This window comes from Carcharodon carcharias, chromosome 20 (assembly GCF_017639515.1).
Source record: "Carcharodon carcharias isolate sCarCar2 chromosome 20, sCarCar2.pri, whole genome shotgun sequence".
Taxonomy (NCBI): domain Eukaryota; kingdom Metazoa; phylum Chordata; class Chondrichthyes; order Lamniformes; family Lamnidae; genus Carcharodon; species Carcharodon carcharias.
This window is the reverse complement of record NC_054486.1, coordinates 23,574,222-23,586,934: the sequence shown is the minus strand read 5'-3', so window position 1 is coordinate 23,586,934 and position 12,713 is coordinate 23,574,222. Positions and strand designations below refer to the sequence as shown.

General features: G+C 43.6%; 1 protein-coding gene across 1 annotated transcript; it reads right to left on the bottom strand.

The window, feature by feature from the left end:
• Window positions 1-4,402: 4,402 nt before the first annotated feature.
• Window positions 4,403-5,694, bottom strand: tmem121aa (transmembrane protein 121Aa). The gene has a single exon (XM_041215146.1). It carries the CDS (start codon window positions 5,339-5,341, stop codon window positions 4,403-4,405), a length of 939 nt encoding a protein of 312 aa, XP_041071080.1. The 5' UTR covers window positions 5,342-5,694.
• Between the last annotated feature and the right edge of the window lie 7,019 nt (window positions 5,695-12,713).

Genomic DNA, 12,713 nt, shown 5'->3' with positions numbered 1-12,713 from the left:
ACAGGCTGGACATTACTGGACAAAAGGCAGATGTAATGGGGCTTGATCTTACTTGATTCAAACAGTAAGTCCTGATTATCTACTTATATTCTGAATTGGGTCTGAGGAGCCAACTGATCGTCTGCATCTGTAACGTTATTTTTATCTTCCTGCCTTTGCAGACAGTAAGCAAGAGCTGTTGGATAACCCTTGTCAGCACAACGGATGTGAGGTGATTATTGATTATAGAGACAGGTTAATATGTACCTTCAACACCTCTTTGTCCTTTTGTCTGTGACATCTTTTGGTTATCTCCACCTATCACTGGTCCTCTATCCAGCTCTACCTGTTCCACCCCCCCTTAAACCAGCTTATATTTCACCTCTCTTCTATTTTTACTTAGTTCTGTTGAAGGGTCATGGACTCTAAACGTTAACTGTGCTCCTTTCTGCAGATGCTGCCAGACCTGCTGAGTTTTTCCAGGTATTTTTGTTTTTGTTTTATATGTAACTTATTGCTTGCAGTCTTTGGGAAAAATTAATGCCAAGGCTTTGTTCATTAGCCTTTGAACTGTCTTTGTCTCAGTGCTTTTTCCTTTAATTTCTATGAATGCACTTTGTATTTTTTTTGAAAAATAAAGAATTTAAAAATAATTATTTTTTTCCAAATATTTTCTGTAGAAAAATGGTCAAGATAATGAACCTAGGCATATGTTGAGCAGCACATGTTTCCGGGTTTACACAAGTTAGTTCCTAACAAAATAGTCAAGTGACATTTAGAGCACTGTCACCACATGAGTACTTACTTCCACTGTGTTGATGGGCTGTCCAATTTGAATGACACTTCTATTTTCTGTGACGTCTAGATAAGAGGAAGCTAGATAAGTACACGAGGGCCAAAGGAAGAGAAGGATATGCTGATTGGGTTTGGCAGACGATCACGTGGAGCATGAACACTGGCATAGAACTGCTAAGTCGAGACACCTGCTTTCCCGCTGTCAATTCTATGTAATGCTTATTGAATATAACTTGTGCGTTGGTCGGACGCCATATCACTCACATCAGTGTCAACAAAATGTACATCTCTATCTCGTGAGTCATTGATGCTGTTAGCATAAATAGATCATGCAAGTGACAGATACCTTCCTTTGTTATTGGCTGTTGGCAGCAAGATTGCATTGTTGGACTGATAACGCTATATATTTTTATTAATATTCAGTGACATAAAGCCAGAAAAGAAGAAATTTAGACATGTCTGTGACAGTGAAATATATTATTGTCTTCCCCCTGCCTGCTTAAGATCTCCCATTTTTATTCCAACCAATGGGGATTTTCTGGAATCAGCTGAAAACATGTCTATCGGGTACAAAAAAATTATCTTGATATTTATGACAGACCTGGCTAAAATACAATTAATGGAATCAAAAAATGAAATACAATGAAATAAAAGCTCCAGTTTCTAGCCGTCTTGTGTGGTTGGAATAATATGTAGGATTGGCACTTCTCAAGTAATTTGTTTCACCATTTTAACAAAGAACTTTCATTTATATAGTACCTTTCATAATCTCAGGATGTACCAGTGCTCTTTACAGCCAGTCAAATGCTTTTGAAGTGTGCTCACTGTTGTAGGGAAATGTAGCATCTTATTGTGCACAGCAAGTTCCCACAAACAGCAACGTGAGAATGATCCAGATAATCTGTTTTAGCAATTTTTGGTTGTGTGATAACTATTGCCCTAGACAGCAGGAAGGACTCCCACGCTCTTCTTCAAAATAGTGCAATAGGATCTTTTACCTTCACTTGAGAAGGCAGTCGGGATCTCGATTTAACCTTTCATCCAAAAGACAGCAGCTTCAACCATGTAGTACTCTATCAGTACTGCACTGAGAGTATCAGCCTGGATTATGAGCTGAAGTCTCTGGACTGGGCCTTGATCCAACAACTTTCTTCCTTTGAGGCAAGAGTGCAATCTTCTGAGCAATGGTTATTTTAAACAAGTAAAATTATGACCGAGTTACCCAATTTTTACTGGGAATCGACAAAGAGATTTACCTCAGCGGACAGTGAGCCAAGGACCTGCCTTTGGGCAGAGCACAGGAGTGAAAATGAAACGAGATTTAAAACAGAATTGATTGGGCTGAGAAAAATCCAAGCCATATCACAAAAGCATTCTTTAGCTATGCAGTCTCGCTTATTTATTATTTAACTCATGAGGATCCTCTTATTATTTAAGTATCAGGTCACAGTGTTAGTCAGACAAATATGTTTTATTTTGTTTTCAGCAAATCAACTCATGTTCTCCTTATCTCAACCATTGGACAAATAATGGACGTCCAAAGTAATTAAAGTAAGTTTGTTGCAGTTGAGTGCCTTATGGGGAATATCTCCTCAGACATTAGCATGGTTACCTGTTCCCCAGTAATGACAGGGACAGACTGAGAACGTAAAACCAGCAAAGCAGTAGAATCTCTGAAACTTATGCTTCCTGTGTTTAAAATTAAGTAAGTGCTTTGCATGGCCGTATTTTTCTACAACAACACATCTTAGTTTGCCAACATGCCTCATAAATCCCAACGGCTACTGACTGCTTACTGAAAGTGGTCATCAATTCCTTTCACAGCCTCACATCATTCCCCAATGATGGATCCTCACCCCTATCAAATTGACAGTTCTGCTGGACAGTGTCATGGTTCAAGCTAGTGATTGGCTGAGACTCAATCCAGCGAGTCATCAGGAGAGCTGTTCACCGAAAGCAGGGGGTTTCCACAGAAATTTGAGATTACAATGCAAGATGTGTGCTTAAAACTTTGCAAAGTTGGGCGAAATGTTGTGCCCTCCCCCTGGTTGATTTGATGGTCGGGGCCATTTAATCAGGCATGAGGATGGCGGTAGACACCTCGCCACCCTCCTGCCTTCACCCGATTAAGTTTGTGGTGGGAAGGCCTATGGATTGCCTTGCTGATCGGTCAACAATTGAGGCGCTTAAGTGAGGAATTAATTCCCACTTAACGGCCCGATCCTGCCAACACTGATATCAAGCCAGCCACAGGCAGGGGGTTCACCAGCAGGGAGCATGTCAAGCAAACCCTTGTGGGGTTGCTTGCAGGCTCCCAGGATGGGGTGTCCCTCAATGCCTGATCAAGGGATCTGGCATTGGGTAGAGGGAGCCTGCTGACAGCAACTCCCCTTCCCTTACATCTATGCCTCCAACCCAGCAAACCCCATTCTGCAACCCCCTCCTGCTATCATTCACCCCCCGCCTGGGATCCAGTGATGCTGCTATCTAGGGTGGGTGTCATACTGTCAGGTGTCACCGTGTCTCGGCGGCGCTGTCATTCAGTTGAACGCATGGCCTCTGACAGACCAGCAGCACTCAGCAGGTGAGACTTCTACCCCCAGGGTCCTGGATCACAAGGGTAGACCCATCACTGGCCAGTCAATTGCCTGAATGGAACAAGATGTAGTGGGCCTTCCCAAAAAGAGGTAGCAATGGGCTCCTGCCAGCTCTCCAACCAGTGGCCAATACCCCGTTGCCCCTCCACCTGTTGTCCTTTGCTAAAATGAAGAAGAGGCCCTTTGCTTGCAAGAGTTACAAAATGTTAGCTGCTAGTGATTTAAGCTGGAGCCTAACTTCAATGTCTCCTATACGATGGACAATAGCATAGAATGGCTTCCAACAGAATGATTCAAATCAACAAACCAGAAGGACTGAGAGGATTTCACAAGAATTGTAGCAGTCCAGGTTTAATTCTAATCATGGGATTGAAGTGCAAAGGAGGTGAAGGATATCACATGAAGTATAACAACCCAAACAGAAAGAAGTGATGATTCAAGGGCAATCCATCACACATCAAAACATGTTTCATTCTTTTTCTTTACCCCTGCAGTGTCCTGGCTTCACACTTTGACAGAAATGATGTTTATGAAATAATTTAAATACTCTGTTCTGAAAATACAGTTAGACCTCAAAATATGTTTGTAAAACAGTCATTAATATAATAAACATGTTAGTTCATACATTAGAAATTTGGACTCAAAATCTTGTATCTTGAGAATGGCAAATCCAATGCACCATTGGCTATGAACAGCCTTTCATGATGGCTTCAAGCTAGAGTTCCAAACCCCTACTGAAATTTTGCAGAGTTTCTGGTACCATCCCATAGCTCCATTCAAATTCTTGTTTCCACAATGTGCCTGAGATGTGGCATGAGGCTGATGATAGGAGACCAATAGAAGGAGGGGAAGCACAAGAGGGGGTGAGCACAGATCATCGGCAGCTCATCCATGCAATCTTATTGGACAGAGAACTGTCTGTGCTCGCCAAAGTCTGAAATTGCCTCCTTCCAATTGGCTCGCCACCTCCTCTCCCCAGGTCACAGTTGGAAACTGCCTGCGATGTTATTCACTGCTTGACCACATCACTGTCATGTGTCCACAATATCCCCGGTTGGCGTCTGGTCATGTGGGACAGCTTGCGTTTCGTGGATAGTCTGATTGTGTGGAATGGAGTTCTGCTGGAGTTCAAGAGCTATTGCATTCTCTGGGAAATTCTTGACCTGTTTCTGATACTCTACGAAAGTGCATGTCTTGGTGGCAATAGCGATGATGTTCTTACCAATAAATATAGTCGAAACCCGACTGTCTCGAAATAAGACCATGTTAATCGCACGGATGAATATTGTGACTATGTTGATGGTTACCAGACTTAAAACAGGGTATAGCATCATCTTTTGAGGGGCTATATATTCACCTTGCATGCTGATCTCACTAAGAGAGACACATGGCAGAATGAGCAAGAGAATATAGCAATAGAAAAACATAAGGCCTTCTGCCCACATTGGAAGGCCAGACTTGTGGGGCTCCCATAGATTGGCTTGGATGTCCAAAATATCCAGCAAGTCCAAGGCTACCCAGAAGAGGCGTCCTCTTAGGTCTTCTTTCTTCCTGAAAGTCCTGACATAGTCCATGCTGTCTAAGGCGATTAAGATAAGATACAGTCCAGGCACACAGATGGAAAGGAGTAATGTCAATGCCTTGCGTGCAACTGTGTCCGTGTTCTTTTTCTCAGCCTTATAGTTCTGAAAAATGAAGTAGAGCTTAATCTCTAGGACAAATATGTACAGGAACCAGAGGATCATGGCGTAGCCGCGCTTGGCGGTCTTTACCTCGGCGCCAACCCAGACCGCCACATACCGCAGGACAATCAGGAAGCAGATGTCTCCAACCAGGACAATGATGCAGACTCCAATCTTCCGAGGCCCCTGGTTCTGCTCCACCAGGTAGGCATCCATGAAGGCCATGCTGCTCATGATGACAATGGTGGAGAGGCATACATGCCGCCTGTCGGGTGGTGGCAGCACCATGTTGGTCGGTCGAGGAACTCCCAAGGGCAGCGCTCCAGGATTTTCCTGTCAAGCTCAAAAATTGGACAACCTGGCTGAAATGTTGCACCTCCTACACAAAGGGATGAATTGCATGAAGTCAATGGCTTCTAATGTTCTGATTCTCTGTTCTAAAAGGTAGACAAATATTTCCTTCAGTGCTCCAATGACTGGTCCTTTGAAGACTCAGTGAATCCTTGCTAGCAACTTGCAGCCAATCCTATTGTGGGGATATAGCTTTCTTGGCTAAATCAATGCATGAGATGCCTTACACTTTGTTAAAGGCAAAACAGTGCCCTACATCAAATGGAAAAAAGTTAAACATATCATTGGGGCTAATAGATTCCTGGGAATGCATTACACGTCTGATGTGTAGACTCTCGAATTAAGATTAATGACTTGGAAGGATGAACCCAGGAGACAGTGTGCCCATTCAGTGCTATGTGAGTGGAATGAGCCTTAGATGCAGTTGCATTATAGTTGATCAATCACCAATTTGCCAGTAGACGGCGCAGAATGCTGGAGTCATTCATCAGCTGTATTGCATGGTCAGGTGTTTGGATCTTCATCTCTGTCATACAACTTGTATCGTTGTGTCCATTCCTGTATCCCAGTAGATCAAGGACCATCTCTCTGCAATCCTGATTCTGGTTTTCTCTTCACATCCATCTCTGCATTGATCAAACACAATCAATGAATTCTAAAGGAAATAGGGTTGGGGGTAGAGACAGAGAGAGAGAAGGAAGGAGAAAGAGAGTTAGTGTTGGAAGATAATGACTGTGTTGGCTTGTGCTGCTGGCTGGAGATTGACCTACTGCTAGTTCAGCAGTGCACTGCGTGTTTTGAAACAGCTAGAAACACCTTTTGCAAATAAAATACCAATTTACAAGCCCCTGTCTTTCAATTGGGAAGTATTCATCTGTCATGTAGCCTGGAGGATTTGGAATTGTTAATGTTTCAAAGGGAAGCCTGAAATCTGCCCAAGGCAACTTGTACAGGATGGCCAAAGCAGCTACAGTTTCTGATGTGGCACTTCAGGGATCTAACAATGGGAAATGGTGGGATACAGAGCTTAACACACAAGACAGAAGGGCAAGTGAATCATTCTTTCCCCAAAGTGTTGCTTAAACAGTGAGAATATGAACAACCAGATTTATAATTAGAAAGAGTGAGACTGATTCACAAACTTGTGGAGTTGAGTTGAATTAGGAAGATAGGTTGTATTATTAAACCAGAAATGAGTTACTCGCACTGTATTTGAGTGGCCTACATAGGCTGGAAAGGTCTCAAGTTCTGTGCTTTATTGACCCGGGCTGGATTTAGGAGGGGTGGGGTATCAGTTTGGCTTCCTTTTCTTGTTCATTAGCCAAAGCAGAAGATTGTCTTATGGCAGAGATCTCAATAACTTGGCCATGCAATGTCAGACACCCAGTATAAGAGCCTATCCATTGAGCATTTTCCTCACTAGTCTGGCATCACTGAAGGTACATGAGATGCAAGGGCATTTAGCTTACCAGGCTCACACGTTTCAACAAACAATATTCAATGTTTGCTTTATTGGACTCTATATAACTAAATCAAACATTAAAATTTGCCTTTCCCTCAACTGTTAAAATTTACAATGAGATGAAGCTGTCAGATTGAACTACAGCTGACAATACCCTGCCCTCATTAGGAAGCACACAGTTTCATGTAGTATTTTCACCGCCTTTGCCTGTAGCTTCTAATTCTCAGTCTGTGCTAGTGAATGGCAGCCAGGAACCTAAACAAGTTCTTGTATGAAGACCCCTGAAGTGACGGCTCCTTGACAGGCTGAGATAAACACAGCGCAAAACAGGTCTGAACAACTTAAGCAATGCATCAGAGATAAGAGGCCAAGGAGACAGGGTAGAACCATTTGAATTTACTGCACGATGAACTATTTGATGTCAGGGAATGAATATTCAGTTAAATAAATGTCTCTGTTGAAAAGAGGTCCCAAGATTACAAGTTAGACCAGCTTACTTCATCCATCCCAGAAAACCCTATACATCCCCCACATTGTGGCATCTAGTTAAATTATGGTCAGGATGGTAATTTCCGCCACCCTGTCTAGGAGTCCTTTCCATCTGCTGATCACTCATTGTGTGAAGAAATTCTTGATATCACTTTTAGGTTTTATCATTCAGCAACTAACTCACCCCACTGGTTACTCATGCACTCTAGTGGTGCTGAGCCTTGCACACCAAGGCCCATGCCCAATTTGTACTCAATCAACTAATCTCAATAGTAATCTCAAAACTTGTAAGGAGGAAGCAGGGTGCAACAATTAACCTTAGTGCCCTTGCTAAGGTAGAGATAAGAATGGCTAAGGTGTTCAACCACTTCAGTTACTTCAGACATATGAGCAGAAATTAGGCTATTAGGCCCATCGAGTCTGCTCCGCCATTCAATCATGGCTGATAAGTTTCTCAACCCTATTCTCCCACCTTCTCCCCATAACCTTTGATCCCCTTACCAATCAAGAACCTATCTATCTTGGTCTTAAATACACTCAGTGACCTGGCCTCCACAGCCTTCTGTGGCAATGAATTCCATATATTCCTCCCAAAAGTCAGAGATGAGGGTAGAATTTGATGGGATAATGTTGTGCTCATCAAGGTAAGGAACGTTAATTGGCAAGGCAGATTAGGTGCCACCACCAAACACATCTTCTTCTTCCCTTCCCTTTCAGCATTCCGAAAGGACTGTTCTCACCACGACACCTGGGCCCACTCCTCAATTATCCCCAAAATCTCTTCCCCATCCTTTCCAAGAAAACACCTGCCCTTTTTCCCTCCTCTCTCCTCACTTCCCGAGGCCCCAAACACTCCTTTCAGGTGAAACAGTGCTTTACGTGTACTTCTTTCAATTCACTTCACTGTATTTGCTGCTCAGGCTGAGGTCTCCTCTATGCTGGGGAGACCAAATGCAGATTGGGTGACCACTGTGCAAAACACATGCATTCAGTCCAGTCACCCGTCAATTTAAATTTCCCATCTCGCTCTCAAAATGATCTCTCTGTCCTTGACCTCCTGCAGTGTTTCATTGAAGTTCAAGGAACACCTCCTCATCTTTTGATTAGGCATTTTACAGCCTTCTGGACTCAATGTTGAGTTCTAGAACTTCAGCAGGTTTTCTCTATCCCCATTTTGTTTCCTTTTATTTTGTAGGTTTTACGCTAGTTTTTCTTGTTTTTGTTTCCGGATGGCAGCTGTTCATCTGTTCATCATTCTGCCATTCACACCTTCTCCAGGCACATCTGCAGTTGTTTTTCTTGTTCCATCACCATTCCCTTTGACCCTGCACCACCGGCTTTTTTGTCATTTAATCTCTCCTGCCGTCACCCTATCACGGAACTTCCCCTTTTGTTCTTTTTCCACCCTTCCCTCTTTCACTTGCTCAAAACCCATTACATGTCTATTTTTTCCCAGTTCTGCTGAAAGGTCGTCGACCAGAAACGTTAACTCTGGTTCTCTCTCTGCAGATGCTGCCTGGCCTGCTGAGTATTTCCAATATTTGCTGCCCTTATTTCTGGTTTCCAGCATCTGTAGTATTTTGCTTTTGTAAGGAGGGTTAATGGTGAGGAGTGGGCCACTTGCCATGGTGAGCACGCAGGAGTTGATTTTTAACCTTTGCCCAGCAGAATTTGGGGGAGGCCATGTTAAAATGCCCATTTACTGGCAAACTTGGCAGGATAAGGGACAATGGCCAGAAGAGGCAAGGTCAGTAATGTTTTCAATTCGTTGATCCCCTTCAGGGGGTGGGGAAGAGCCCGAAGCCTTGGCTCTTTTTCCCCTACCCTCCATCGGAATCTTTTTGGAGCCTCCCGCCATCACCATCCCCGAGCAAGGGACCAGTTTTAGGTTTTAGAATGTGAGCCACCATGAAAAGTTATCAGGCATCAGAAGCTTTCAGCCAATGCCTTTCACCCATTCCCTGCCCCCACCTCACCTGTCTAGGCATCAGTCCAAATTGGTCCCCGGTGTCAGCATCAAGTGTTTTCAGGTCAACACAGGGAAAAGCACCTCTACTTAGGAATATAGGAGCAGGAGAGGCCATTCAGCCCCTTGGGGCCTGTTCCTCCATTCAATTAGTTCATGCCTGAAATGTGTCTCAACTCAATGTATCTACCATATTCCTTAATAATCTCATCGAATAAATATCAAATGATTTCAGGTTTGGCTTTTTCAATTGATGTGGCTGCTCTTGGTACTTAGATCGGTTTCTCCCTGCTGCGTTCCAAGTGAGCCAGGCAAGCAAAATAAGGAACTACAATTATTTCTGCATCTGGCTCTGGCTACTCAGTTCCTGGTCATTGATACATACTATTGCTAGTTAAGTAGGAATCCAGGACATATCAATAGCTATAGGCGGAATCTTCCAGACTCCAAAAATCTTTGGACCTCGGGACCATTTCTGGATTTCGACTCTATTCGTTGCAGTAATAGGACATCAGGCTCAATCTTATGGGAGCCAGCCAATTAAGAACATGTCTTTGGGATCACCATCCAATTGGGGGTGATGGGCGGGCTAATGGAGGAGGGCCAATCACCACGATGTGAGGGAGGCTGGCAGCCTTACTATGGTATCAGCAAGGGCGCTGCTGAAGAGTCTGGAACGCTAGAGGGAATGATGTGATGAAGAGGAGATGAGGCTGATAGTGCCAGAAAGATTTTCTTTAACCCAAGCACTGCCCCTGACATCAGTCTCAATGAGAGACTCAATGAGAGACCGCTATAATGGCAGGCCAATGCCCATGGGGGATCGCTGTCTTGCCTTTTCTCTATGTACAGGTCAGTTTGGCTGTAACTGCAACTCTCTCTGTGCACTCAGCTTTGTGAGCTGCTGAGCTAGGGACACTGCAGGAGGGCTCCCGGTCTCCTCTGGAAAAATATGAGTGACCAGTGATAATGTCTGGTAATTGCCTCATCAGCAACCTCAACTGGCTTCCCACTGCTACTACAGGGGTTCCTGACGTAGCACTCAGCCTGTCCCTGAGAAAAGCAGCTGGAGACAGGGCATATTGGCAATCTGGCCCAGCTCATCTTTGCCAATTTTCACGGCTCCCACTTCCAAACCCACTCCCAAGGGAAAGATTTGTCTGGCCATGGTAGAATGTGGAGACCACTAAATCCCTTCAACGCTACTATGCCATTCAATTAGATCATGGCCTCTTTGTATCTTAACACCATCTATCCACCTTGGTTCCATAGTCCTTAATACTTTTAGCTAACTACGATCTAACATTCAGTTTGGAAATTTTCAATTAACCCTCAGCCTCAAAAGATTTTTTAGAGGAAAGTTTTCCAGATTTTCACTATCCTTTTATGTGAACATCACCCCTAATCAGCTTACCTCTAATTTTAACATTCTGCATCCTTATTCTGCAGTCTGTTGCAAGGGGAGAGTTTCTTTCTATGCATCCTAACCAACTCCTTTAATCATATTAAACACTATAATTAGACACCCCTGAAGCTTCCACACGCAAAAGAATACAAGCCTAGTTTATGTAACCTGTCCTCATAATCTAACTCTTTTTGCTATGGTGGTATTCTGGTGAATCTGTGCAGCGCCCCTTCTAATCCCAAATATTCTTCCTACATTGTTCCAACAACATGTTTCATCTTCAACCTCAGAAGCACATTCCCGACTGCACCAGTTTCTCCTAATTCTCTCACCTGCCATCCTATTCTGCAGACTTATACCCACTCAGCTCTCAGATGAGGCTGTCCAAATTCATTTCACATAGGCACCTTATGGCCAACAGATGTAGAAAACTTCCACCCAGTCCATCTGAGTTAGATCTGAACCAGATACTATAGGTGAAAGGACAGTGGCCAACCCACTGTACCATATGGTTCCCCCAAGAGCGTAGCACCATACACACATGTTGCAACCTCTTGTCAAATGGTCTGATATTCACTGTTAAAACTCTTCACTCGATGTACCATTGCTTATAGAAGGGGTTGCAGACACCCTGGAGACTATGAAGCCAGAAAGAACCAGGGGATGGGGAGAGAAAAGAAAAATAATATAAAAATACCAGCCCTGGCTGATTTTTAAACTTTCTATGGCAGGATTTTCACAACAGCAGATTACTTTGTCTCAAGGAGCAAGTTATAGGCAACAGGGGATGCTCATTTGCTGGTCAAAAAACTCCATCAGCTAGGCAATAGCACCAAGCGCAGCTCACGTCCTATCAAGAAATCTGGCACCTCGACCTACATTACCCCAGATTTTCTACGGCTTCAAAAGTCATTGCGTTAATGAGTTCTTTTTTCTTGAGGAACCATTCTGGTTCAATAGCTTAAGCAAATTAAAACTGCTGTTGGAAAAGGACCACTGGGAGGTAGGTATGAGGCAGTCATTAATCATCAATTAAAGCAATTTACTAATTCTTGCACAGGTAGCAGATCTACACAATTCTGTTATTAATGGGGCCTGTGTGAAGTCATTACAAGAGCAATTCTGCCTCTCTGTGTGTCTCCATATCCGCACAGGGTCTGTCATTTTCAGAAAAGAATGAGGGTGGGCTATTCTCTTTAGAGTGAGAAGATTAACTGGAGATTTGATAGAGATGTTCAAAATTACAAAAGGCTTTGGTAGAGTAGATAGGAAGAAACTGTTTCCATCGACTGGAGAATCAATAAACCAGAGGACACAGGTTTAAGATAAGTGGCAACCATCTGAAGAGAAAAGCAAAATGGTAATACAGCTCCAGATTAGCGGTTGTAGCTGAAGTGGACAGTATCTATTCCCCTCAAAAGGAAGCTGAGGAGAGATGAGTCTTTTTTTAACGCAACAAGTTGTTATGATCTGGAATAGGATGCTTGAAAGGGTACCTGAATAGTAACCGTGAAAAGGGAATGGAATAAATACTTGAGAAGGAAAAATTTGCAAAATCATTTGGGAAACGGCAGGGAGCGCGACACATTGGATTTCTCTTTAAAATGGATGACACAGACGACTGGGTCGAATAACCCCTTCTGTGCTGTAAGATGCTCTTATGGGGCTGACTTAGGCTTTGACTCAATGCAGTGATTGCCATGCTGCCAGGTGCCCTGCAGGATGTCCTCTGAGTGGCTATTCTCCATCTTTGACAATTGGTGTGCTATTTGGTCATGTTGGGCATCACAACCAAACGTAATGTACCTCACCCAGTGCTCACAGATGCCCAGATGTCACCAGCTGGCAACTCAGGAGGAGGAAACTTTGGTTAAGCATGCATCTCCCTGAGGTCAATTATAATGTTTCTACTGTTACTGAGGCAAGAAGACTAAGCTAGCCATAGCTCAGTGGGTAGCACTATTGCCCCTGAGGCCTCAAGCCCCAC